The sequence below is a fragment of the Capronia coronata genome (assembly GCF_000585585.1).
Source record: "Capronia coronata CBS 617.96 chromosome Unknown acBCG-supercont1.4, whole genome shotgun sequence".
NCBI lineage: Eukaryota > Fungi > Ascomycota > Eurotiomycetes > Chaetothyriales > Herpotrichiellaceae > Capronia > Capronia coronata.
This window is the reverse complement of record NW_006912896.1, coordinates 3,159,334-3,185,403: the sequence shown is the minus strand read 5'-3', so window position 1 is coordinate 3,185,403 and position 26,070 is coordinate 3,159,334. Positions and strand designations below refer to the sequence as shown.

The window sequence follows — 26,070 nt, the reverse complement described above, 5'->3', positions numbered from 1 at the left end:
CATCACCAGATCAGAGGCGTTCTAATCGTCATCTACTCACTTGTGCTTCCTATTCATGCAACGAAGTCCTAGGACACAATCACAACATCGGATGTAAGCATTCACATAAATACAAAAGCTCTAAGTGTAATCGCTGCTGGGGTCTGATCCTGTCCAGCGTGACCAATATTCACCACTTCTTTTATCAACCTTCCATGACCTCTCCCGTGTTCCCTGTCTCTCGGCGTTGCGGGAGAGAAGACTCCAGCATAGTGCGCGGAGGGTTCAGGTCTAACGATTTGTGATAGCATTCTATGGGTTTCTGGCCAGCCATCCACGTGTATCACCGACAAAATGTCCTACTCCATCAGACTTTCAAGAGCCCTCTTGGCTTTCGCCACGCCACCATGCACAGGGGGCTTTTCCATGTCCACGCTGGAATAAAACCTTCGGCCGGCGTCCAGGTTAACCGTGGCCAGATCAACCCACCATGGCCCGCGGTAGTAAATCCGTGCACCCAAATACACGACAAGGATTGCAACCACGCTCACATAGTTGGCAAAAAATGTCTGTGCATCTGGATCGCCCCCCAGGGGCCAAAGGGCAAGGTAGAACTCGACGATGATGAGAAGACAGCACCAGAACAAACCCCACCAAGCAGCGTATGGATAGGTCCAGGTTCTCCATGGCAGCTCAGCAGCACTACGGCCTTGAAGCTTCCAGGCACGTCGAAAGCGGATATGGGATAAACAGATCATTCCCCAGCCGAAAAGTGTAAAGAGAGAAGTCAGGTTGCTAAACCAACCAAACACCTGGGCTCCACTGTGGTCAACGTTTAGGTAGGCCAACCCTCCACCAATGATGAGTGTACAGGCAAGACCCCACCAGGGACGGCCAGTCTTGTCGGCATGTGCGAATTGCTGCGAGACAAGTCAGCGGCTGGAGCGTTAGAAGTGTCTGATCAATGACATGTGCCTACCTTAGGAGCCATGCCCAAATGCGCCAGACCCATGCTTGTTCTCGCTCCGGCATACCCAGAGATACTACCAGTTGACAAAACAGAGATGAAAATGATGGCGTTCATTATATGAGCCATCGGTTCGATATCGGCCTCTCTGTACGCAATCACAAAAGGCGACGCGTTGGTACCAGAGCCTCCGAACAGGTTCGGGTTGTGTGGCGATACACAAATCGTAACCATCAAGGAGCCTAGGAGGTAAAAGAGCGACAATCGGATCCAGATCGAACCAACAGCCGTTGGCACGGACCTGCGCGGATTCCGCATTTCAGCTGCGACAAGGCCAGCGTTCTCAGAGCCAGACATGGCAAAGATGCAAGTTGGCAGCACGGATAGAAACCCTTTGAATCCGTGTGTAAAGGGCTCCGAGTTCCAATACCGAAAACCGATTGCCTCGTGGTTTGGAGCTCCTCCAGCGGAGATGACTGGATGACGGTCAGCAATCCTCTGGGGCAATTTGCAGGAACAATGACCACAGACCAATACATGAGATGATGACAACGAAGATCCATCCAAACTTGATGGTGGATGCGATAACTTCCACCTCTCCAAAGACAGTCACAGCACCAATGTTGATGGCGATAATGACGAACCAGAAGACTGTGATCCAGGCTGCGGTCGGGACCTTCGTCGTCCAGAAGCTCAAGACGGTAACCAAACCCTTTGCTGGAGTCAGCTTTGGCATTCCCGGTGTATCCAATACCTTCTTACCTGGAGCTCGTTCGCGATTGTGATGCAATAGGAGAACCAATATGCCCAGCCTAGAGCCAAGGCAGCAGAAGGACATATAAACTTCCCGGTCCATTGGACGAAGGCTGATGGTAATGGATACATAATCGCCTTGAGAAGGTGGAACCCGAATTAGCATTACCGCTCAGGGGGTGTCGAAAGACTATTGCTCACCATCTCTCCGATCGAATGACTGACGGACCAAATCATCGACCCAGCAAGCAAGTAGCCCAAAAAGATACCAGCCGGACCACCACTCGTCAAAGAAGTGCCAGAACCAAGCCATAACCCCATACCGATGGACGACCCGAGCGCTATCATCGTCAAGTGTCGAGTGCCCAGTATTCGTCGAAGTTCACTATCGGCGCCATGGTCTCCGACGACGAGGTCGCCGCTCTCAGATCGCACCTGAGTAGAGGGCGTCTCTAGCCTCTTCGAGTCTTCCATACTGTTTGTACTGGATTTGGGGTCAAGATTGGGCAAGAGACATGCAGAAATGGTGAAGGATAACCTCCGCGCCGGCGAGCGAACGATCCTTTTAACTTGTGCTCATGGGAAAGAAGCAATATCTTGGGTTACCTTGACTATGACCCACCATGATTCTTGGTATTCTTGGTACTCTTGGTACTTGATCGGAATCGCCGTCACGAAAGAGACTGGACAGATTACATTGATAGGGGTATTGCTGATAAGTGTCCTTTACGACGCTTCTCGAACAACTATGCTTGAGGCGATGCTACCCAAGACGACTGACGATCACACGAAGAGATAAGCCAGGTCCATGAATGTCTCCACTACGACTGCCAATGAAGAACGTCAGATTGGAAGATGAGGCGACCACCAAGCGAGGGCCAAGACTACTATAGAGACTTGGATATGCTCCTAAGCTCTTTTCGCTATAAGAGTAGCATTTAAGCGTCGCCTACTTTGCGGGTGGCCCACCTCCCGTCACGCATATCTGAACGTTCGCAGTCCACGCTTCAGCAGTAGGTCGATGCCGACCATGCGTACATGATTATCGTGGTACAGAGGAACATCAACACCATCTTCTGAAGGAGCCAGTGGCTGGTGAATCTTTGTCACCTGGCGTCTCGCTTCGACTCTAGTATTGAACTAGCCTAGCTAAGGTAGCATTTGCCTCGTGCAAGAGCCTAGGATCATATCTTAGGTCTCAGGCTTCCTCAGATTACCTGGTGGCTGGAAGTCCGGGCGGCTCTTTCTTGTCACTCTTTCAATCACATAACAGAGCGACTGTTATCCGCTATTGGAACAGTACTAATATAAACACCACTAGGACGGTATCAGTAGAGTAGTCTTCGACGATACCATTTCAACTTGGGCGTTGCTGTCAACAGAGAATTGGCAGCGGCCAGGAGTAAGAGGAGATGTGCGAACGGTCAAGAAGTGCAAGCCTTATTAGCGAGATAGCCTAATACCTCGGGGGTTCTCCTTGAATTCGTGATATGCAGGTCGTTGCGTGCTGGCGGCTGGGCGAAGGGCTGCCATGTAGTATGGTGGTCAATTAGTGGCTCTTTAGTACCCATTACCGGTCTCGGCACCACTCGATTGTGTATACTGGGTAGTTCTAGAACAAAGCCTTATCAGCCTGTATCATCAGGGATGTGATTGCGTTCGATACCTGGTGAATCAGAAACAGAGAGGAGTGGCCCAATCAACACTAGTGCTTTCCCGTCACTTGTGATCTGTCCTCATAAAACCAATGCGGAGTGATAAGCGTAGCATTGTTCCATCATCAGGCCAGCGGGCTGTCTGATGGAGTGATGGGGAAAGGTAAAGCGTGAGTTCCTTGGCCCGAAGAGTGCGGGGCAAGCCGAAGCTCGTAATCGTAAAGCCTCCTATCTCTACCGATGCAAGTGAGATGATTGATTCCTGTTATCATACCGTGGCCGCACTTGTCACCGTTGTCCCACTTCAGAACGCACGGTGCTAAATGGCATATGCTGGAAGACTTGCGATCATCGCAGGAGGTATCGGTATGAGCCTTGTCAGGTGATTGGATGTGTGCTACTGACCAACCCAGGAGGCCTGGGCTCTGCGATAGCTGACCGGCTTCGCGAACTGGGGGCTGATGTCGCACTTCTCTACGCCCCATTCGATGCAAGCAGAGTAGAGGATACTCTCAACAAGGTCTTTGGCAGCGCGAACCCAGACAGAGTCCATTGTTTCGAGTGCGACATCACTTCTGAAAGTTCGGTCAAGCAAGTCTTCAGGGAGATTGGCAATCTCAACGCCTTTCCGTCCATCTTGATCAATGCTGCAGGATATGTTTCGGTACAGCCTCTAGAAGAGACTTCGGCCGAAGAAGCGCTGAAGAACTTTCTTCCCAACTTGCTGGGTCCTTTCATCACCAGTAATGAGTTCTTCCGCTTGTATCAAGCCCGAGCTTCTCAAGTTGTTCAAGGGAAAGCACCTCCAGGACGAGTAGTGAGCATCGCATCTCAGGCTGCTCATGTAGCCCTCGATGGCCATGGAGCGTACTGCGCCTCGAAAGCTGGACTCGTCGGGCACACTAGATCCATGGCTAGTGAATGGGGGCCCAAAGGCATCACTGCAAATACTGTGAGCCCGACAGTGACTTGGACTCCGCTAGCAGCAAAGGCATGGGCAGACGAAACGAAGCGAGAAAAGCATCTTGCCCAAATACCAACCGGGAGGTTCAGTATGCCCTCTGAAATTGCCCACGCCATCGAGTTTTTGTGTCGAGATGAAAGTGCCATGATCAACGGGGCTGATCTCCGTGTGGATGGAGGATTCTCTATTAGCAGGTAGAGATCTCACATGCTCAACGCCATATGACTGTTGTTATTCGTGTTCAATTGGTCCTTGTAGTGACTTTTGTCAATGCTACTGGAGCAATTTGCCTGTAAAACCGGGCTTCTTCTGGCACCCTGATCAAAAGGGCCTTCATATAATTATGGCAAATCTTGTCCGAGGAATACGCATCACTAACATGACTTTGTAAAATGTTATACAAAGATGAATCGATGATCGAACTTCATAGAGGTCCTGACTTCCACATGATTGGATAAATTGATGTCAACCGCACCGTTAGCGGAGGTAGGAACTACTCACATGTAGCTCCCGGCCTTTTCCGTTATCAAAGGCGATAACATTGTACGTAGTCGGAACTAAACAGGACCTAGCTACTACCGTATGCGACGCAATAGTTTGCGCATCCTTTGCCAGAGATTCAACAGACCGTACGCAGCGCACTATGCAGATCATCACTACCTACCTAACTGTGGTGGCATTGTAAGAAACACCAGTGCTTTCGAGTATTGACGAGAGAAGCCGTTTTAGCTCTACTGTTCAATACTAGTATTTCTCGGACGGTTAATATCTTCATCCCGGGTTGATTATTGGATTGCCCCGACTTTGCCGACGTCACATCTACACCACTTTATCACATACCCAACTTGGTCCTGCGACACCATCCCTCATCTTACAACAGCGCCATCAAGAATCCCTCCGAAAATGCACTATACAGTTCTATTTGCATCTTTCTTCACGTCGCTGTCGATAGCAGCTGCTATATCTCCTTTGGATCTCGTCCGCGAGCCCGCCGCAATCTTTCGCCATTCGATCTCCTATCGCAACGGCGAGCAGAGCCCGATGAATCCAGGCCCCATTCAAAATCATGGATCAGCGGGGACTGGGCAGCAGTCGCCAAATGATAACAGCGGTGGGGTGGACGATAACACGCTCTCTATCTCCGATGTTCTCCCTCAAACTCGAAAGATCAACATCTTTGCCTCCCTTACACGCGACGTTTCTACCGTGACCGGGCGTCTGGAATCAACCAAACCGGAAGATAATACCACGCTACTTGCTCCACTCAACAGTGCAATGCAAGCTCTTCCACGCAAGCCGTGGGAAGACAGGCCTGGTGAAGATTCGGCGGTGTCGGCCGCATGGAATGAAGATAAAGCGGCACAGAACTTGCAACGATTCGTGGAAGAGCATGTTGTACCCACCAGTCCTTGGAAAAGAGGCCCGGAAGGCAAGATCAGTACACTGGGTGGACAAGAACTATGGTGGGATGAGAAGGATGGCCAAAAGGTCATCATGCCGGGCAACCTGGTCGTGGATGGGATCGTCGGGCGGGTAGGAAACGGAGAAGTCTGGGCCGTGAAAGGCATTGTCAATTATGCATAATCATCTGGTTTTTGCATCTGAAGCGGGTTTAATGATTATGTTATGATCGACGGCAGTGCCCTGTACGAAATGGTTATGAGGCAATGCGCATTCTGGCCATACAGCAACCAAGGTCAATCTTTGAGTCCTATCATAAGCGGACGATTGCTTTCTATATAACCCCTTTGTCCGAATCGCTGGGTCGATCCATCGCAATGCGCCAGCCCTCTTCCCCCTTGGACGTCGAGGAATAATCGTCAAGGAGACCGCTCTCAGAAACCAATTTCCAGAAACACCACAAATAGCATACACCGAAGCAAGGAGCTCCTATGCACGCATTGGAAAGAACCCAAAGATCGGGCTTGTCCTCGGGAGGTGCCGCGAAGGCTGCAAGCAAATGCCAGAATGCCATGACGACGTAGGTCTGGAAATGTAGGATTTTGGTTGGTGTCCGTAATTCGTCAGGAGCGAGAGGCCTGCCTGGAATATTCTCATGCTCGGGATCATGGTATGCATTTGTGCTCGTGGGGGGAAGGCCTAACAGATAGCACCACAAGAGCGTTACCACGAAGTACGGCGTTTGCAGTCCATCCCGTTTCAAAAGAGGAAACATTGTCCAGACACCCACAGTATTCGCCCAGCCAATCCATGCTCGATATTCCTTGCTAAGGCCGGGCCTACTCCCAAGCAGTAGCGTCATGGGCAGGAGTGGCAGCAATACCGACTTCTCGTGGACCTGAAAAGAGAACAAGAAGAAACCCCATGCTGACGTAGCCAGTGCATAAAGAAGCAGAGCTCTCTTCGGGACGGCAACAATGATCAGCATGGGGCCGAGAATTGACGCCAAGGTGAGGACGGCAGAAAGACGAGGAAGGTCAATGATTCCCTGAAGCTTGCGAAGTTTGTAAAACGTGTTGGTGAAACACCAGAAATTTGCTACCTTGTCCTCAAAGAGCCCACGCGCAAAAGGAAACATTCGATGGACAGCTTGGCTGATCTGGAGCACAACCATCTCGGCCGGAGAATTGGGGTCCAGTCTGATATTCCGTTCTGCGAGAAAGGGCGGCGGTGGTAGATCCGACAGTTGAGGTGTGGTGTAACTATCAAAGACCGATCCGATCAGCAACGGGCCGAGCAGTACCGCGAATGCAAGCACGGTAACGGTGGCGACCGAAAGAAGGCGACCAAAGCGCACCCTCGGAGAGAGACAAGAGCCCAGGAGATAGGCAAAGACGATCGGCGAGTAATACAATGCCATTTGCTTGAATCCTAGCGCGGCAACGAAAAAGACGCACGACCACAAGAGTCTCCCAGAGTACATACTCGACAACGTAGCAATGACAAAGCCAAGCATTACTGCGTTATACTGGAAGTGACCATGGTCAATGAGAATGGTGGCCGGTTGCATTAGGATGGCAACAAGGGCGATTGAAGAGGAGGTCGTTCCAGTGCCTTCAGCGCGGCTGTAGTGACGGAGGAAGATGATCAGTGCAGGGACGTAGACAAGGTATTCGGAGATGATGACAGTGGAACGCATGAAGACCTTGAGAGCTGGGTCTTCCAACCCGCGGGACTGATCGAGGGCAAACCAGCCCCGAGCGAACAACGAGCCCCTTGGTCGGTCAGTGCTGGTCATATGACAGGACAGGATGACTTACACCTTGCCGCACAGCCAGCTGTGATAAGCGGTCAATGGAGGATAGTCCAGGCCCCAGTACTGGAGATCATAGAAATACCACCTGGATATTGGCAGGTTGATTGATATCTCCATCCAATGCCTCTGTGCTTCGAAATCGCCATGCATGGGAGATTGCTGGAACCCAGAGTATCCCCAAAGCCCCACGCTCCAGCGAAAAATGGCCGCAGTCATCAAGATCAAAGGCAAAAGGATCCATTGAGAGGTCGTTCCCCGAGCCGGCCATAAGAAGGCGACCAATGGAAACTCGGGAGTGGCAGCATTGTTGTCTTCAGTGTCGAATTTGACGAGGTCCAAGGTAGTAGGACTGCGAGTCAGCGCCGCAGCCAGTTTCCTCTTCTTGCGTGGCCTATGAGAATGAGAAGGACTCGACATAACGGCAGACGACGCAGTGCTCCCAGTGGTCACAGGTAAGAAGCAGAGGGTGTCGAGAGGTACTGTCGCAGGAGTACGGCTGAGCTAGAGCATGAAGCTCAGCTGCAGAGGACAGACATTAGTACGCACTGCCAGCTGACTGGTGAAAGTGTGAACGGAGAAAGAATATTCCGACAAGACCCTTGGACGGGACCCCAACCTCCATTTTCATCACAGTCCCGCATGTTGCTGTCAGGGTCCCTTTATCGCTTCTTAAAATTGTGAGAGTACGCTAAGATAAGAACCTTTATTTAATTGCCGCCAGGAAAATTTCTGGTTCAACTTTACCTCCTCTTTTCATCCTACTCTTACATACCTTAGGTGATCTTTTCACACGAGTTGTATCCTTCTCTTTCAATATTCCATCGGCACTTCATCGAGGGCATCAGTTGACGTCTATCGAGGGCTTTGTGGTTTTGACATCGAGGGTATTCACACACTGATCGCAGGTCTTGCTTGTCTATCCTGTCGATTCAAGGTTTAGTCCCAAGTTCCATCCTCTGTGGTCATCGCGCGCTTCGCAGAAATTTTCATTTCTGCTTACCATCTGCTTCTGCATTTGGTATTTGAGGTCGAGGGCTCTTATTCACTCTGTGGGTTGAGGGTATTGCCGCACTTCTAGAGATCCGAGGGACAGACAGCAATCGAGGGTATCAGGTTTGTTCGACACCTTCCTTTCGTCCATAATCTATGCATGATCCGCTAACGAATGCCTAGCACATACAAAATGTCCAAATCCAAGTCCAAGTCCGCGCCTGCCGCCAAGGCACCCAAATCTGATGTTTTGACCAAGGTCAAAGGCAGTGCTGTGACAAAGCCTGCGCAGAGCATCAAGAGCAAAAGCAAGGAAGTAGCAAAGAAGGTCGCTGCAAAGGAAGAGAAGAAACCGAAGAAGGTGCCTGTCAAGGAACCAACTCCGGAATCCAGCTCCGAGGAGGAGTCCGGCTCGTCTTCCGAGAGCGACAGCGAAGAAGTCGAGACGAAGAATGTCAAGGCAGTCAAACCTGCGGCCAAGGATGCGTCAAGCGACGATTCCAGCGACGAATCCGAGTCTGATGAATCCGAGTCTGATGAATCCGCCTCCGAGGCCGAAGCTCCAAAACTGAACGGGGCCGGAAAGAAAGCTGCTGCCAAGGTCGCGTCCGACGCATCTGACAGCGAGGATTCGGAATCTGAGGATGAGACCATGGAAGATGCCAAGGCCGCGTCGTCAGAGGAGGATGACGACAGCTCTGACGAGTCCGGCAGTGACGAAGAAGCTGCTCCCAAGACTAACGGTGCCAAACCCGCCGCTGATGCCGACAGTGATGAGGCCAGCGACAGCGACAGCAGCGAAGACAGTGATGAATCGTCGGATGAGAAAGAGGTCGAGGCCAAGCCGAAATCCGCGAAGCGCAAGGCTGAACAGGAAGAAGCGCCGGCAGCCAAGAAGAACAAGGTCGCTGACGTCGACACGTCCAAGGGCGCCAATCTCTTCGTGGGCAACCTTTCATGGAACATCGACGAAAACTGGCTGCGATCAGAGTTCGAGGAGTTCGGCGAGCTGAGTGGTGTACGCTTAATGACTGATCGTGAAACCGGAAGATCGAAAGGGTAAGATCGCAACTTCGTCGTACCTGGTCATGATTAACATACTGTCACAGCTTCGGATACATTGAATTTGTGAATGCCGCCGATGCTGCTAAAGCTCATGCCGCGAAGCAAGGAGCCGAGCTTGACGGCCGACCGTTGAATGTCGACTTTGCCAACGCTCGTACCAACACCGCCGGTGGTGACAAGCCGGACAATCGTCGCAAGTCCTACGGAGATCAACTTGGTGAGCCTACCGAGACATTGTTCCTCGGCAACCTTTCCTTCGACTGCACCCAGGAAGACATTTCCGACGCTTTCAACCCTCATGGAACCGTCATGGGCGTCCGGCTGCCAACCGATAGAGAGACAGGCAATCCCAAGGGCTTTGGCTATGTGACCTTTGGCTCTGTGGAGGAAGCCAAGGCTGCTCTTGAAGCTATGCAGGGTGGATACATCAAGAACCGCCCGGTTCGTCTGGATTACAGCCAACCACGCCCGCAGAACGGCGATTCTCCAGCACGCGGCGGCTTTGGTGGACGTGGTGGCGGACGCGGCGGCTTTGGAGCACGTGGTGGCGGACGCGGCGGCTTTGGAGCACGTGGTGGTGGACGAGGAGGTGGTCGTGGCGGTCGTGGTGCCTCAACAAACCGTGGCGGCTTTGGCGACTACTCCGGAAGGAAGACCACATTCTAGGCTGAAGGTGCCTGACCAGTGGCGCTCTTTCAGCTGTGAGCGTACATGGACTCGGTTGTTTTCAAGGACGCTTTGCTCCAGGTGACTTTGTGTTTGCTTACTGCTCAACTACGAGTGGAGGAGCCGCAAAGACAAAGGTAATGTATGTAAAAGTTCGGGTTTCTTTTTTTCCATTTTCTACCGGGGGATCATGGTGTAATTGCAAATGTTTGTGATAGAATTCAATCATGCATTCCTAGAACTTCCACATTGTCTCGGTTCTCGCAGACGTAAAGGCCTATTCCAGACGTAAAAGCCTGTCTTCCAAGCGGACAGGGATGCGAATTTTCAGTATGCTCCTCCAATGGGTTGGTGCAATTGCGATAATCGGCCGCTACGGCGTGGTACTTCGGAGCATTGGTGACAGGGCGACAATCTGAAACTCCTCGCCATCATCAGACGCGGTCGGCCAGCGCAGCCCTTGTGATACATCAGGTCATTCATTCCTTGGTTTGACACATGATGGGAATAAGACCAATGGACGTCCATGTCAGTGCTCGGCAAACCACAACAAGCTTCCGCCCATCCAAGTGCATCATGTTCAGGAATCTTGCTCGCATGCCTTAGGACCCCTGCCAGTGCCTCCTTAGCCCCCTACTTTTCACCAAGTCCTATGCTCTGCCCTTGCAGCCTTTAGAAGACTTCTCCGGAGTCATCAATAGTACGCCGGAGCTCCGTTTGCCGTGTACATTGTTGCAGTCCCCCAACGCTGAGAAGTTGGATCATTCTCCTTCTCTAACATCACAATCAACCTCGTCCAACTTGATGGTGTGTGAGGCGGTTCAACCTTGAATCGACCCGCGCCCTAGCTACTCGGCAGAGATTCGTGGGGCAGTTCAGGCGGATCTGGCCACTCGCGCGGTTCCAATCAGCGAAGGCAACCCCCACCATCACCATCGTCAGCGGTGAGACGAACACCGACCACGGCCGCCCATCGCCCAACAATCCATCGTACACATCCTCTGGGAGACAAGGACCCTACTACCGTGGAAGACTCCTTCGTCGGGCGACGGCAGCGACGGTTTCATTGAGGCTTCGCCATCTCCATCGTATTGTGCATTGCATCGGCGCTCAACTAAGGAGAATCACCCCGACCGTCAGCTCTGATCTCACACATTGAGCGTCTGCCCTCCTATCTGCGGACCAGATCAAACATCATGCGTCCACCGCAGAACGAGGCATTGGGCGCGCAGAGGAATGAACGTGAGAGCCGCAGTCCTTGGGCAGCGGATCCTCGCTTCGCGCAGTCTAACTCGACCGTTCGAGCCCTGCGCTCAGAAGGTAATGTTCCCATTCAAACACTCAACAAGGCAATTGTTCAACAGACATGGTTACTGACCATCTCCTAGACTCCTGGGTTGAGATTTCATCTCGTCCGTCATCGTCCTCCCTCTCATCTACAAGTAATGATATTGTTACCACCGGCCTCGAAGTCCACTCTCATGAAGAGCGAATGTCTCGTCAACTCCAAGCCTCAATTGGCCTCTCCACATCTCAACAGCGGTCGACAAGCACAGCAGGTTCCAGTCAAGACGAGTATGAGGAGAGCGAAAGTGAGAGTGACCAAGTTTTGGGCAGTTCCAATGAGGAGATCGACCAACACGATATCGCTGACGATGATGATACTTCCACGGCTTTGGGGGTCGGACAAATGTTCACACCTCAACCAAATGCCTTCTCTCATCCGCCGTCCTTGCAAGATCGGCCTGTTCCAGATTCATATTTCCCTCCTGCCCCGTCCACCACGCCCCTTTCAGGTACTGGGAACCATACAATGACTCAACGAAGTTATGAAAGGCAGGCCCAATCACGACAACGGATCGGCAAATCATCGTATCAACCAGACCACGATGCAGCTCTGCGCGCCTCACTGACAACTTTACTTTCATGCGCCGCGGCCGTTCGGCCCAAGGGTCCTGAAACCCGGCCGACGGGGATGCGGCCTGCCAATCAGCCAACGGCACTGCGACTGGTGCCGGCAACGGAACTCGATGGGACGACTCGGCCCCGAAGATGCTCATCGCCCAAACGTGCCAAACGTAAGTCCAGAGAATCCAGCAAAGAGCGACATGCAAAGAAAGCCCGCGCCGCGAAATCGCCATTGACCAATGAAGAGTTGCTTAGCCCGACTCTGGCGTCGTGGATGATATCCGCTGGCGTCGTTCTTGTCTTCTCGGCCATCAGTTTTAGCGCAGGCTATGCCTGGGGCCGTGAAGTAGGCAGACTGGAAGCGGACGTGGGCATTGGTGGTGGTAGCTGTGGCCAAGAGGCATTACGTGGAAGCGGAAGCGGGCTCCGGCGACTGAGATGGACTTCGGGCACAAACAGCATTAGGACATGATGCCGATGTGAAACACATATCTGCTCACATTAGTATGGTCAGAAAGGCCTATTGCGGGACAGACACGGGCATGAACTATTCGTGAATGGGATGTGAAGATGACGGGATGATACCTTAGCAGTGCGGGTTTGGGGGCAACTACATTGAATGGGGGTAAATGACCGCATGGCAACGAAAGATGAATGAAGCGAAGTGTCTTTGGGCGTAGGGGTACTGTTTTGCGGGGGACATCCGGGCACGATACGGGCATATCATACATAGATATTGATGTTGGCATTGCTAACACGATGATCTTGTTGTCGCTGCCATTCTTCAGGTGATCTCTGCCAACCATTATTACTCCATCTGCCTTTTCCAAGCCAAGGCCGCCAAACAGGACTATTGCAACGATTGCAGAGACCGAGCACCACCATCGAATTTCACAATAGGCCTGATGCTCGACTTCCCAGCAAAGCATGAATTGAAGATCGCCCGGTAGTATTGTGTGTTCGCCGCTGTCAAACGTATGTTCTTTACATGGATTTCAAGAAATTGCTCTCGCGGATACTCTTCCTCCTAGCCGCCCGTGCGCTTTTCGTTATCTCGTGTCTCCGCTGTAGACTGGTGACAGCATCGTCACCAGGTCCCGTCAAGTCTTTACTTTGCTCATGGGGTGGAATGTTGACGGGTAGGTCTTTCAGTAGCTTTTCTTGTTGGCGCTCATATCGAGCTCGTTGTTTCTTGGTCATTGCTGCGGGCACTGTTAGTACGCCTCCGTGACAAACGGTTGTACTTGGGGCTGCATTGCCGCAGTCCAGAGCCATAGCATACCTGATAGATCAACCTTTGTGTCTCCAGTAGCCATTTTGCTATCGTCCAACAGCGTCCACAGCCACTCGGGATACTCGTGGTCCTCTTTAGCCAGTATCTGCGGTTGCGCCTTCGTGTACCCAAGACCCTTCAGGACTTCGCCCCCGGGTACTGAGCTCTTGACTTTCGCCGGTTTCTTCGGTTCTTTCGCTGCGGCCGCCTTCGCAGTTGAGGTTGACGGAGTATGCGCTTCAGACAAGGGCTGGGATATTCCAGAGGTTCTCGAGGAGTGTGTTGGGTTCGCACCCTCTACCGCAATTGAGGAAGGAGCTTGAATTGGACCAGCGTTCGGTGTGTCAGGTATTGTGGAAGCATATCGAAGACTGGACGAGTGTGAGGATTGAGGAAATCGAAGGCGGGTGAGTAGTCTGAGTCGACAGCTAGTACAGATCATCGCGACTAGATAACCACCGCCCGATTGGCGTTTCGAGGTCGGAAATCAGAGACAATGTTTCAAACTTTCTATGCCGTCGCTTATGGAGCCTTCTGCCGTTGTCGTCGTGGCGCGGAATCGTCAATTGTAAACTGGTAAATGAAGTCTGTAGTCCCTATAGGTAAGTTCAAAGTCCGTAAGAGCAAAACCGAGAGTTTGTCGCGATCTTGGCATGTTTGCCGTCTAGTTTCTTTACGGCGGTTCCACTGTAGTGTGCCGTAGTACCTACCGTTCAAGATGAAAGGTATCATTGAAAGTTACACGATATCCCAAAAATCAACCTTTTCCAAGTTGTATAGACGGGTTCGATAGTAAACGGGATCATGTAATCGATGGGATCTGGTTTGTTGCGGCGGAATTGTTGTGGTATAATCCAGACTTCAGACGTCGAGTAGAATCATGCAGTCACTTAGGCTTGTGCCATTACATCAGGTTTCACAAGTATATACCTAGTTGCAGCTACACCTGACTGAACTTGAAACCGAATCCCTCGTCTTCCACATCCCGATATAGAGGTCAAACCAGTGGCAACTTTCCGGGAATAGCGCTGACTTCTGACGGGGATTCGTCGCGCGGAGCGGTATGCCTACATGATCAGAAGACCTGCATCACTCAGCCTTCAGGTGCGGAGATATGATCTTCCTCCGGCAGCAGTTATCGAACCGCGCTGTTTAAGTAACAACGGGACGGCCTTGGACCTTAGCGGCCTTGCTGTACTGTGCCTGTGTAATCGCCCCCTCCACGGAACACGATGCACGTAGCTGGCGGCTACAACCGATGTAACCGAGACAGTCCGTAGGTGTCAAAAGGCCAACATCGCGACATGGACGGTGAGAGTAACTGAGTCCTTCTATCTCTTGCAATGAAAGCTAAAACCCAAATGGATTCTGAGCCGCTGCAGTATTGTCAGTTAACATGATTCGCTAGGGTCGGTTTGGCTAATGGGTGTCACTTACTAGCATTCGCCAGGTTTGCTCTCCGGCCCGTTGGCTGAGGCGTCAACTTCTTTGCTTCTGTGAGGCCAAACTTCACAGGGGGAGCAGGGCCGGTTTTTTGCTGCTGCAAAGGCGCTATGGGGGGTAGCTGAGGGACGGCTGGCACAGGCGCCGACTGAAAGCTCGGGAAACCATTTTGTTGTGGCGCCGGTCCAAAGCCAGTGGTTTGAGGCAGTAGCTGCTGCTGGAAGCCTGTGGGCTGAGATTGAAGAGGAAGTGCTTGAGAGAAGCCCGTTTGCTGAGGTTGTAGTGTCGGATTAAATCCGTTGGTCTGCGGCTGCTGGAAAGGTGAAACAAAGCCTGTTCGTTGTGGTTGAAGGGCCGGTGGAAGAACTGAGTTGATACCTCCCGGTGGTGGGCTTTGTACGAATGACATCCCGGTTGGGTGAGTCTGAAAAGGTGGCCGAGGATCGGCAAAAGGACTCCCAGTTGCATTTCCGTTCAAATAGGTGTGTTGAAGCGGAGAAAATGATGGCGGTTGTTGGAAGCCGGTAGCTTGGGGAGCAAGTCCGAACTGCCCAAAAGACTGCAACGGCTGAAAGTTTCCCGTCACTTGGGGTTGCAATTGGAACTGTTGGTATTGCTGCTGTAGCCGCTGCTGTGCCAGATCGTTCATGCTTTGACCGGAGGGCGCCTGCATCGCAGAGGTTCGAGGAACTCCAGTCAACTGAGGTTGCAAAGGCTGAGGACCAAATTGATTTTGCTGCGGGTTTTGTGGCGCTGAAGTTGGTCGGGGAGGTGGTGGCAGCAATCCCGTGCCGGTGAAACTCTGTTGTGGCGCAATCGGCCTTTGACGTGGAGCGTTGAAAGCCCCAGTCGCTTGAGGATGTATCTGGCCGGGAATTTGATTGACCTGCGAAAAGAATTGCGGAGTTGCGCCTGTCTGTTGGGGTTGTTGAACCGGCGCCGAGGCCATGTACTGTTGAGCCTGAGGCTGAGGCTGAGGTTGAGGCGTTGGCTGAGGTTGCTGAGCGACTGATGGTACAGTCTGCTGAGCAGGCGTTGGCTGAAGAGGGGTGTCCAGCAAGGATAACTCCTTCAGAGCTCCTGAAGGAGGATTTGCCGCTGGAGGTGCAGTAGAAGGTCGTGAGGCCGCCGCCTGTTCGTTGGGAAGTTTGACAGTCCATGCGTCATCATCAAACCCGGTTTTGGATTGCTTTGAAGGTGCTTCAGTGAGGATGGTGGCTCTTCGTTCAGTACTTGTGTCGGTTTCAGCTTTGGCAAAGGCATCTGGATCAACAACATCGTTGGTCTGTCGATTGGCTTCCGGCCGGGTCCTGCGAGTGTTGTTGTGCAACGTCCCTCCGGGCCCTGAAAAGATCCCACCTGATACAGCATCGCCATTGGTACCATTGGCTGCTGCATTGTGTGTCCGCCCGAATTTCTGATCTAGGTATTTCATGACTTTGAGAACGTCACCCTCCTTCAGCCCCAGTGTTCTCAAAGTTTCTGGTGTGATATCCGGGAGAACAGTCTCATCCATTGAGTCTCGTATCATCGCTTGTGCGTATCTCTCACAGTGGTGTGGGCCAACACCGGCCTTGAGGAAGAAATCGAACCAGTCATAGTCGGGCACTTTGAGTTGTTCTGGAACGCGAGGTTCGACGGTGGCACCGCTTCGGGGCTTGCTTTGTTCAGACGATTGACTCCGACGTTTCATCTTGATCAGATCAGCCACAGGAATGTTATCTTCGATTGGCTCGTTGGTTACCTTCTCAACATAGTCAAGGTCTTCTGGCGACATTTTTGTTATGGGAACGGCAATCTTCACGCCGTTGACTTTGTGAAGATGGATCTTACCATCGGCCACTCCCAGAAACTGGGCTTCGACTTTGAATGTGCCCGAGTGGTCCGTCCATGTCCTGACTTTTGTCGGATCGGGCCTCGACCGGCTCTTTCTCCGGTCATCCTTGTCTCTCCTGTCCTTTCGATGAGATTGGTCGTCGGCAAGGCTGCTACCACGCTGCGGGAGCATTCCGTGCCCATGCCCGCTACGAGATCGTGCGTCTTCCGATTCATAAAGGGCCTTGTCAGCTCGTGCAGCTTCCCTTGCAAGCCTCTCCTCTTCGAGGCGATTCTGTTCAACTGTCGAGAGACCAGCATTTATTCCTGAACGTGAAGGAGGCTCGGCGGTGACAAAACCCGTAACCTCAATATAGCTGCTTGGCACGACGCCTTCCTTGCCATTCTTCAAGCGTCTCACATTCCACCATTCATCCGACTTTGTATCATCCAGGATGATAACCTCATCACCCACAGCAACTGTGACCTCGTCGTCGCCTTGTGCCATGAAATCATACAGAACTTGGCCCTTCTTGTGAGTCGCGCCACCAGCAGCTGCCTCGATTACTTCCCGAATGCCTTCTGCTCGTTGCGCTCCGGCAATCTCCCCGAGAGCTGCCACGATCTCTTCTGCAGTATCCTTGGCTCCTGCATGGAGGTCGAGACTCTTGCTTGGCCTAACCAATTCGATAAAAACATGCTTGCCTTCGATTGAGTAGTGCGTCATTTTGTCTGCAGTCCATTCTTGGGAAGGCCCATCTCTTGACTTCTCCGGGGAGAGCATAATAGTACCTGTCGCGATATTGAGGCCCAGGGTAGTTGGCATCTTTCGCCTTCGGCCCATAGCCGAAACCATTTCGTTGACGTTGTACAAATGGAATCCGCCAGGTGATCGAATCGGTGCCTCGTCATCTTCTGGCTGTGGTACTGCTCGATTATATGGAGGTGATGGCAGGACGCCCCGCGATGCTTCAGTCCGCCGCGACATAGACCGCGCGAATTGGGGGTTGGTTGTTTGTGACGAAGGCCTTTGCGGCAGTGCCGGCGCGGGCTCCTCGCCATCTGATGGGTCAGGGGTAAGCTGTCGATGGGGTCTTGCCGGTGGCGGAGACGCGACGGAGCGGGCACCCGTTGGCGAGGGAAGGGCACCTCCTCCGAGGACTCTGGCCAGACTAGCCGCAGGATCCTGTGCTGACCTTGTCGGAGTAGCCGGAGCGACAGCGTATTCATCTTCGACTGCTGGCTGGATGGACTGACGCCCGGAGAGCATGGAGGGAGATTTAGGAGGGCCACCAGTAAGTTCGATGTAGTTGGCCGGCGCAAAGCCGAATTCCTCGCCTCCTACACCCACCAGAGTCCAGTCAGGATCGGAGGTGTCATACACGGTCAACACAGCATCTTCGGCAAAAGACACTTCCTCGTCGGTCTGCCGAGTGTAGTCGTACAGCGCTTTGGCGGTTTGGATGGGCTTCGCCTCTTCAACATAATTGTTGGGAATCAAGCCTTCTGGTTCGTCCTCATCGTCTCCGGCGGCCTTCTTTTTCGCCTTCCACCAGTCATCGTCCGCACTCTTCTCCAAGATATACAAGAGCTCTCCTTCCCGGATCTCTAGCTCGCCTGGGCTTTGCGGATGGTAGTCGTAGACTGCGGTGCATACTGCCACGAAGCCCATGATGTGAGCGAAAGCGCCGAGCTCGACAATAGATAGCAATCAGAGGGCGGACGTAGGGAGAATTGCCATGAAGGTGAAATACTGCGACCAGGCGGGATGGGATCGGGAAGATTGGAAACCGGTCGTTTCGTGGCGACGGTCTACGCAGATTACGCGAGACGAAGCAGGAGATGAGGTCCCTCGGGACGAACGCCGTGAAATGATGCAGGTAATGAGCACGACTGTGAGAGTTGTTGGGGCGAACCCGCCTTGCAGGAAGGTGCAATGAGATATTCGTAGGTGTACTTTAGGTGTCCGGTTTGGAGCAACCGTTGCTGAATCATGTAATGCTTTTAGGAGTTGGGTGACTCGAGGTTCAAGTTGCTAAACAAGTTACCAGGTAGATGGGTGCTAGCCACATTGGCAGGGTTGGGTCAGGGCCGGTGTAGAGCCGTGCGTAACCTGCACTGCATGGAACTGGCACGCACAACACCGCCCATGGTAAATGCGCTTCGAGTGTCATTGATCGGCCCAACTGCTCGCCCTGTTGTACACAAACAATAGAGACCGCGTTTCTCATTCCGGTCTGTTATTACTCTAACGCATCTGCATGCCCGTCCTTCGTTGGGTTGATAACTCATTTTGCCTACTAGTACTTCTGTTTTATAGTAGGGCCGCGTGCTCAGATTGCCGCGGCAGGCAATAGATCATAGCTTTCATGCTGGGACCTTTTCTTGTGTCGGATCCATACAGGTGCTTAACCTGTATTGGCAGCTCCCTCGTCCTGCTGGAATGTGGTGCTTCAGTGACACCATGCCCCAGGGCCAACATGAGCTTGGATTCGAAGTCGGCTGAAGACCCAATCGACACCAGTCGTTATCCTGGCCACATCCACCGCCCCCTTGTCGTTTTTATGCATGGTCTTCGACTTTTGGGCATATCTGTGAACAAAAGTCTCTTACCACTCTGTGATAGAAGTTGCGGATTTGCAGGGCCGCTCAGTCAGACCTCGACGTATTCTTCCTCGGTACCAGGTGCTTCAGCATCCTTTTCCGAAGGAGTCTTGTCAATCTCCTTTTCATCCTCAACCTCATCTTCCGCACTCACAACGCCGCGCAGTTGAACATGACCATTGACGTCGTCCAACCGCTCAATCTTCCAGTCTTTGGCGCCGGCCATCTTCTGCAACTCCTTACGGAACGAATCGATGTCCTCAGGACTAAGGTCAAGCTTTTTGAGCTCGGTCGTCGAGAGGCTTGAGATGTGGCCGTTCTTCTGCATGATCACAGTTTCGGCCTTTTCGTCTTGCGTCAGCACGATACGACCCCTCTCCAGTCGTTTTCCTTCGTGCCCCAGGTATTTCTTTGCGCCCACTTCCACGTTACCCAGCAATATCTGCTGGGTGGATCCCTGATCGAGATTCTGTTGCGAGTTGGCCTCGTCGTGATGACTTTCCCATACGGGCGCATCGTCTTGCGAGATGATTTCCCTACAGGTAATTGGATGAACTCGGCTCTCCTTTGGTGGCTGGAAGGCAACATCATGACACAGGCGCGGCGTATAAATGATCATGAGATACGAGCACGTAGCAATCTCTTTGATCCAACCAATCCGATCGGTCAACTGTGGATTGCAATGAAATTGCACCTCAATCTTGCGGTCGTTTCCAGTAAGGTCACAGGTGGTCCCGCCTTGCAGCCGCTGGACGAAATAGTTCGTCTCGGCCTTGGACCTGACTTCTGTGGAAGGGGTATGATCTCTATATGATTGCGAATCTGGGGCCTTGTCTCGTTGACTGTCGAATCTTCCCAGGATGTAGCTCGGTGTTGTTGGGTCTTCCTGCGGCGGCCAAACTCTACCATTCGTTCCCGGTGGGAGCGCGTGGAATTGCGTCACCTGCGCATTGTAGCAGAATGAATAGGTCCACCAGCCGGTCGAATAGTAGAGACACTGGTTCGATGCCATTCCCTGGAGTAAGTGTGACGCTCTCGTGACCGCACGGTCTAGTTCCTTTTCTCGATCTGCCGCAGACGGCTCCGGCGCCGTGTCATTGCCGTTGGTGACCTTGGCTTCAGGGATAAAGCACAAATGCGGATAGCCGTGAAGGAGTATGCGTTCGTACGTCCCCGGGAAATTTGCGCTTGCACCTGTTGCATCGTCGTCGGTCTCGGGGTGGTCTAACCGGGTGGACAGGTCGCCAGACCAAACCTCTTCAGGTGTCGATTGTCGGGAGGGATCATTTTGCCCTTCGTGGAGGTGGGCAAGGGCTTCTGACTCTAGGATATAGGAGTCCAGGAATTCGAGGTCGTACTACAGCGTGTGAGAATGGGAGATACCCGGTCAGCGGAAACATCGCACCTGTGGAAAGGCAAAGAGATCATCATTGACGCTGAAAGTACCCTCGCTAGCAAGACAAAAAGCACGAGCCAGGACAATGCAGAACAACCAGATACTCCTCATTCCGGGTATTGGAGATACCAGGCTCTATACTGCCTGTGTGGGTGTTGAGAGTTGTATCCCAGAGTATGTCACAGAAGTCGGATCATAAACATGGCGTCGCATGCCATGAGGCCAGACGAACGCGGCCGGGTTGAAGCGACATGCGCCGAGCGATCAAAAGGCCAGCTTTGACTGGCCCCTTTGGGGAAGATGATGACGCCGCCCTACGAAAGAATATTACCTAATGCCACAGTTCAGATACTGTGGATAGAGGTAGGTTTACCTTAAGGTAGGTACATACCTTAGGTAGGGATGAAACCTCTTTCAAGATGCTCATGATGCCTCCCGCGCATAACCTCAAGATACTTTGGTGGCATGTCACCACCTAATTGGCCTAGCCTGGCACTTCAATGTCGCCTTTGGTGCCGGGTGCAAAACTGCAGTAAACCACCTCATAGACGGAATAATAATATGCGAACACTGAAGCGATGCCGTGGCTCAGCATAAAGGTCGCTTCTCGAATATATTTCTTCTCTGGCAAAGACTGCTCAAATATCCAGGCTGTTGCTAAGTTCGTCATAATTATGTCATCCGCTCTACGGACGAGCTCCTTCGCATAGGCTCACGGTGTTGTTATGTTGGCCTTCATCGTGTATAAAAGATATCTCGATAGTGAATTACACCACCAGACCGATTTCAGCGAGATTTTGGCAGATACTTGCTTGCACAGTGGCAAACAGATGGGTCTCCTCGGTTCACTTGGTTTCGGACTGCAGCTGAGCCTGTAGTTCCTTCCACGTCGTGCTCACTATTGGACACCCGACGCCACTTCCAGCACCACCCCTGAAGTTCTGTAGCGTCACGATACACGTTTGAAGCCGTGTGAGCTGGTCTGCCGCTGAGGTTCCTGTCATTGAGATTAATAGACAACCATGATAGCAGAGTGTGAGACTCACCAGGTGGGAACGCCGCCCCAGCTGCCACGGAGTCTTCGAGGGCACTAACGAAGGTGTTCGAATCTGGTGGACAATCGCATCTGTTTGACATTAGTTCTTGTTCTGTATCATGTACCAAAACTTACGGGATAGCTTTCCCGCCATCGCCTACGCAATTCGCAGTCCCGTCATTTGCTTTCACCCCAGCAGTGATACCAAAGGGGGGAATGAGAGAGGTATCCACCGAGCCGGAGGAGGCCACAGAAGAGGCTCCTGCGGGAGAAGGGTTCGCCGATGAGGACCCTTGGGCTGGGCTGGAAGTTGGAGGATCGCCACTGCCAGCAGTAGTGACCGGGGTCGTAGAAACCCTCGTGATGAAGGTACTGGGAGAGTTTCCGCCTCCATGATTGAAGGACCCAACGCCGCCGTTGCCTCCACCGTGGTTCCTTTGGGCAAAGACGGAGGAACCCGTGAGCATGGCGCTGAGAACGCAGACCAGGGCGGTGCGCATCGTTTGTTGATTGTGATTGGTCTTCTTTGCTCACTTCGGTAGTCCGGACGTTGGACTGAGGACTAGCCAGATGGTCGAGTGATTTGTCAAACAACTAGTCAGTAATCGTCCCTATATCAACGAAAAAAAAGGAGCGTAAAGGCAAAACAATGCTATAAATGAAAATGACACGGCCTGCGTGCACAGAGAGAACTGAAAAGTGGCTGTAGATGCATTGGAGTGCATGACATGAGGATGCGAAGGCGAGCATTTTATATGGAAGAGTCGAACCAGCAGCTCTACTCCAGGAGAATTGACCTGCTCGTTGTCAAAGTCGGTCTCATGGGTGTCAGTGTTTCCCATCCGCATTCGCGGTATTGGATCTGGTAGATCGCCCCTGTGCTGATACCGCGCGATAGGCGTAACGTTTCATGTTTCATGTGTCGAAGTTGTCGATTCGCAACGGGTCATTCGCCAGGGCACAATCTGCGCATAGTACCCCTTTTTAAGCGCGACAAGGGTCCGAGAGCATTATGATCTTTGGGAGGTCTGGGCTGTTGTATTGGGTCTCGACCGAAAATGAATATGCACAACCGGTCACTTCGCAAGGACACCATCATAGCACGAACACTCAAGTAGTTCTGCTTCTTTTTGGGTGTTTTCCGTGCAGCATCATGAAGGTTGAAGAGACAGGGGTGAGTCGAGGGGTGGGAAAGAGGGTGCAGGTGAGAAACAACTTGAAGCGTTCAACTGCCAAGCTCGGCCTGGCTAAAAGCGGCGATGCGTTATTCCACTCTAGACGCCACAGGCTCTACGGATCTCCATCCTCGAACGGGGGCATAATAAACATTTGCATGTTAGATTGCGCCTGCTCCTACTTGTCACCAATCGTTGCCGCAAAAACTTCTATTCAGAGAGACCAAATTCCGAGAGAGTCCACACGATCGAATATGGCCGGGGAAACGTTCTCACTTGCGGGTAGAGGCTTAAAACTCGACACTAAAGAAGACCTCGAAAAGTATATCGAACCTCTTGTACAGTCTTCTAATGTCACCCACATCGATCTTTCGGGAAACACGCTTGGTGTCGCCGCATGCGCCGCCCTCGCTCCCATTTTGGCATCGAAGTCGACTCTGCAGAGTGCCGATCTACACGATATCTTCACATCCAGATTACTCGAGGAAATCCCTCCGGCTCTATCTTCCCTCTTGAACGCCTTGTTAGAATGCCCCAACCTCCACACGATCGATCTTAGCGACAATGCGTTCGGCCTCAATACCAAAGAACCTCTGGTCGACTTCCTGTCCAAACATGTCCCTCTGAAGCATCTCATCTTGAACAATAACGGCATGGGTCCCATCGCCGGAACCTCAATCGCGGAGGCACTGGTAACCCTCGCCGAGCGGAAAGAGGCCGCCAGAAAAGAAGGCCAGGATGTACCATACCTTGAGAGCATAGTCTGTGGGAGGAACCGTCTGGAAAACGGGAGCATGGCAGCTTGGGCAAAGGCATATGAGGCACACAAGGCCGGCCTTAAGAGCGTGAAGATGACACAAAACGGCATTCGGCCGGAAGGAATATCTCATTTGATTTCGTCCGGGCTATCCATCTGCAGCAATCTAGAGGTCCTTGACATGCAAGACAACACCTTTACGCTCAAGGGGGCCCAGGCTCTTGCCAGAGCGATCACGGGCTGGTCCGGACTCAAGGAGCTGGGAGTTGGAGATGATTTATTGGGTGGTAGAGGGGCAATCAGAGTTTTCGAGGCTCTTACTTCGGGAAAGAACAAAGACATTGAGATCCTGAGACTGCAGTTCAATGATATCCATCCCGCTGGCCTCAAAGCTCTCCTACAAGCTGCCCAGGACAGCCTTCCCAAGTTGCGGCGGGTGGAACTGAATGGCAATAGATTCGAGGAGGACGACCCATCAGTGGAGGCTCTAGCTGAAATTCTGAGCAACCGAAAGGACGAGGATGGCAAGCATGATGACCCCGTGGATCACTGGGGGCTAGATGATCTGGACGAGCTGGAGGGAGAGGACAGTGAGGTAGAAGAGGAAGGGGAAGAGGCTGAGGAGGAGGAAGAGGAAGAAGAAGCGCGGGAGAAGCTCCTGAAGCAAGACGATGAAGCTGAAGAAATCAACGTTCCCCTGAAGTCTGATGCTGAAGTGGACGAGTTGGCAGAGACACTCGACAAGAGTCTTTGACCTCTTTACGACTCTCATCCTTTTTCTGGATGGAATTATTACAACAGCACATATTTGGATTTCGGAATCGATACCCCTTTGAACAACTCGATGACAGGACTCTGCCTAGTGACCTTGCTTGCAGTGAACCGAACTTGGAATCTGGCTCTTTATTTCGTGGCCATCTTTTGGTCGGAAGCGACTTCCTGAATCCTCATAGGAAGCCTCCTAATTAGATGCCGTCGAAGGCCATTCGAGGAGGAATCCGCTTCACCGTGATCCCTTTGAGTTACTGAAGGCCTACTTCGTAATGACGGCGGAGACCCCAACCGCGAAGACTAAGATAACGGCTCCTTTGGCAAAAGGCCCCTGGAGCTGTACAAGCGTACCCCATGACCCGAGGCGTAAGGTGTTCTGGCTGGCGCAACCCGTGAAGTTGCGGTACAGAGAATGGCACCTAACACCGGCTGGGGCATTTACCCTGCCCGATCCGTCCTCAGTCGTTTTCTTAGCACCAAGCACTCGTTTGCCCCGACACGGAGGAAACGAATAGCCCTTCACTGTGTGAAAATTGGCTCGCTGGTCTGTGCCGGCTGAGGTCCCACTGCAGAAAAACTGGCCGAAGCAGGTATAAATTTGCCCTGCTTGACCAGGCACGGTAGAGGCGACTGATATCTGAGGCAACAACACCATGCTGCAGTATAGAGTCCCGATTCCGAGGGGTGAGGCCTCCCATTTTATCCATATATCTGCAGTAGCCTATCTTCAGTACCGTCCAAAACACTCCAGTGCTCGTGGACTTCCAAATTTTCCGCTTCGGCTAGGAACATCTTGTCAGGGTCTTGACCGGGGCCGAAGGGGTTCGCGGTAGCCCCAGGATTCATTTGACCCATCTGTTGAGCCATTTGACTGGCGGAGTTCTCATTTCCCAGAATGAAAATGAAGACGCTCTGGAGGCCGAATAGACACAGAAAGTACCATGACAAGCTTGAGACCCATCTGACATCCAGGTCTCGAGTCATGACACCGGACTGTAGCATGGATTTGAAACGAATCGTGAGAGGGAAGGGCAACTTGAGGATGACGAAGCCGGCGAAAAATGCATTGATCCACGACATAATGAGGGTCTGCGGGATCATCATGGCCATATTTCCCTTCATCATCCCCATCATTCCTTCCATGGCGGCCGGATCAGACATTGGATTTTGCGCCGCCTGTCCACGGGATTCTGCACCGCCTTTCAGAAAGATGCCCTTCTTGTATCCATCAATGAGGTACTCTTTCCGCGCGTTGAACGACGCCGAGGTGATTGCCGCAGCGGCATTGTTTCGCAGATTGATCCCACGAAGCAGAGCCTGTCGTTCGCGGGACTCGACCAAAGAAAGAGGCGGTTTCGGAGGGCTTGCAAGGAGCACAGTAGCATAATGTCGGAGGACTCCAGTCAGGATCATGACAATTGTGATAGGAAGCAGGATCCAGTAGCTTTACAACGTGTTAGTCAAGTCGTACGGACGGGTTGTGCTGCAGATTTAGAACTCACAACAACGCAGGATCGCGAATGATCACCTGCTCGCTCCCTTGGATAGCCATGATCGCTGGTATCTGCTTGTCCTCGGCAGGAAGCTGAGACAGGAGCGACGAGGTTTGAAAAGTCGAGAACGATAAACTAGTATC

General features: G+C 52.3%; 12 protein-coding genes across 12 annotated transcripts; 5 read left to right on the top strand and 7 right to left on the bottom strand.

The window, feature by feature from the left end:
* Window positions 1-338: 338 nt before the first annotated feature.
* Window positions 339-2,173, bottom strand: A1O1_05676 (uncharacterized protein; the record flags this gene model as incomplete). Its single annotated transcript, XM_007726560.1, has 5 exons — window positions 339-899; window positions 959-1,422; window positions 1,478-1,658; window positions 1,709-1,837; window positions 1,901-2,173. The coding sequence occupies 5 exons, from the start codon at window positions 2,171-2,173 to the stop codon at window positions 339-341; spliced, it is 1,608 nt and encodes a 535-aa protein (XP_007724750.1).
* A 1,504-nt stretch (window positions 2,174-3,677) lies between these two features.
* A1O1_05675 (uncharacterized protein) lies at window positions 3,678-4,516 on the top strand (the record flags this gene model as incomplete). Its single annotated transcript, XM_007726559.1, has 2 exons — window positions 3,678-3,720; window positions 3,768-4,516. 2 exons carry the CDS (start codon window positions 3,678-3,680, stop codon window positions 4,514-4,516), a joined length of 792 nt encoding a protein of 263 aa, XP_007724749.1.
* A 705-nt stretch (window positions 4,517-5,221) lies between these two features.
* Window positions 5,222-5,902, top strand: A1O1_05674 (uncharacterized protein; the record flags this gene model as incomplete). The annotated part of the gene is made up of 1 exon (XM_007726558.1): window positions 5,222-5,902. One exon carries the CDS (start codon window positions 5,222-5,224, stop codon window positions 5,900-5,902), a length of 681 nt encoding a protein of 226 aa, XP_007724748.1.
* Window positions 5,903-6,053: 151 nt separating this feature from the next.
* Window positions 6,054-7,952, bottom strand: A1O1_05673 (alpha-1,3-glucosyltransferase; the record flags this gene model as incomplete). Its single annotated transcript, XM_007726557.1, has 2 exons — window positions 6,054-7,494; window positions 7,540-7,952. 2 exons carry the CDS (start codon window positions 7,950-7,952, stop codon window positions 6,054-6,056), a joined length of 1,854 nt encoding a protein of 617 aa, XP_007724747.1.
* Window positions 7,953-8,718: 766 nt separating this feature from the next.
* On the top strand, window positions 8,719-10,256 carry A1O1_05672 (nucleolin; the record flags this gene model as incomplete). The annotated part of the gene is made up of 2 exons (XM_007726556.1): window positions 8,719-9,584; window positions 9,635-10,256. The coding sequence occupies 2 exons, from the start codon at window positions 8,719-8,721 to the stop codon at window positions 10,254-10,256; spliced, it is 1,488 nt and encodes a 495-aa protein (XP_007724746.1).
* Window positions 10,257-11,452: 1,196 nt separating this feature from the next.
* A1O1_05671 (uncharacterized protein) lies at window positions 11,453-12,636 on the top strand (the record flags this gene model as incomplete). Its single annotated transcript, XM_007726555.1, has 2 exons — window positions 11,453-11,576; window positions 11,645-12,636. The coding sequence occupies 2 exons, from the start codon at window positions 11,453-11,455 to the stop codon at window positions 12,634-12,636; spliced, it is 1,116 nt and encodes a 371-aa protein (XP_007724745.1).
* Window positions 12,637-13,148: 512 nt separating this feature from the next.
* A1O1_05670 (uncharacterized protein) lies at window positions 13,149-13,879 on the bottom strand (the record flags this gene model as incomplete). The annotated part of the gene is made up of 2 exons (XM_007726554.1): window positions 13,149-13,366; window positions 13,447-13,879. The coding sequence occupies 2 exons, from the start codon at window positions 13,877-13,879 to the stop codon at window positions 13,149-13,151; spliced, it is 651 nt and encodes a 216-aa protein (XP_007724744.1).
* A 987-nt stretch (window positions 13,880-14,866) lies between these two features.
* A1O1_05669 (uncharacterized protein) lies at window positions 14,867-18,367 on the bottom strand (the record flags this gene model as incomplete). Its single annotated transcript, XM_007726553.1, has 1 exon — window positions 14,867-18,367. One exon carries the CDS (start codon window positions 18,365-18,367, stop codon window positions 14,867-14,869), a length of 3,501 nt encoding a protein of 1,166 aa, XP_007724743.1.
* A 981-nt stretch (window positions 18,368-19,348) lies between these two features.
* Window positions 19,349-20,806, bottom strand: A1O1_05668 (uncharacterized protein; the record flags this gene model as incomplete). Its single annotated transcript, XM_007726552.1, has 2 exons — window positions 19,349-20,656; window positions 20,705-20,806. 2 exons carry the CDS (start codon window positions 20,804-20,806, stop codon window positions 19,349-19,351), a joined length of 1,410 nt encoding a protein of 469 aa, XP_007724742.1.
* A 734-nt stretch (window positions 20,807-21,540) lies between these two features.
* A1O1_05667 (uncharacterized protein) lies at window positions 21,541-22,198 on the bottom strand (the record flags this gene model as incomplete). Its single annotated transcript, XM_007726551.1, has 3 exons — window positions 21,541-21,692; window positions 21,742-21,821; window positions 21,867-22,198. 3 exons carry the CDS (start codon window positions 22,196-22,198, stop codon window positions 21,541-21,543), a joined length of 564 nt encoding a protein of 187 aa, XP_007724741.1.
* A 962-nt stretch (window positions 22,199-23,160) lies between these two features.
* A1O1_05666 (uncharacterized protein) lies at window positions 23,161-24,417 on the top strand (the record flags this gene model as incomplete). The annotated part of the gene is made up of 1 exon (XM_007726550.1): window positions 23,161-24,417. The coding sequence occupies one exon, from the start codon at window positions 23,161-23,163 to the stop codon at window positions 24,415-24,417; it is 1,257 nt and encodes a 418-aa protein (XP_007724740.1).
* Window positions 24,418-25,133: 716 nt separating this feature from the next.
* On the bottom strand, window positions 25,134-25,986 carry A1O1_05665 (uncharacterized protein; the record flags this gene model as incomplete). Its single annotated transcript, XM_007726549.1, has 2 exons — window positions 25,134-25,878; window positions 25,937-25,986. The coding sequence occupies 2 exons, from the start codon at window positions 25,984-25,986 to the stop codon at window positions 25,134-25,136; spliced, it is 795 nt and encodes a 264-aa protein (XP_007724739.1).
* Window positions 25,987-26,070: the final 84 nt, after the last annotated feature.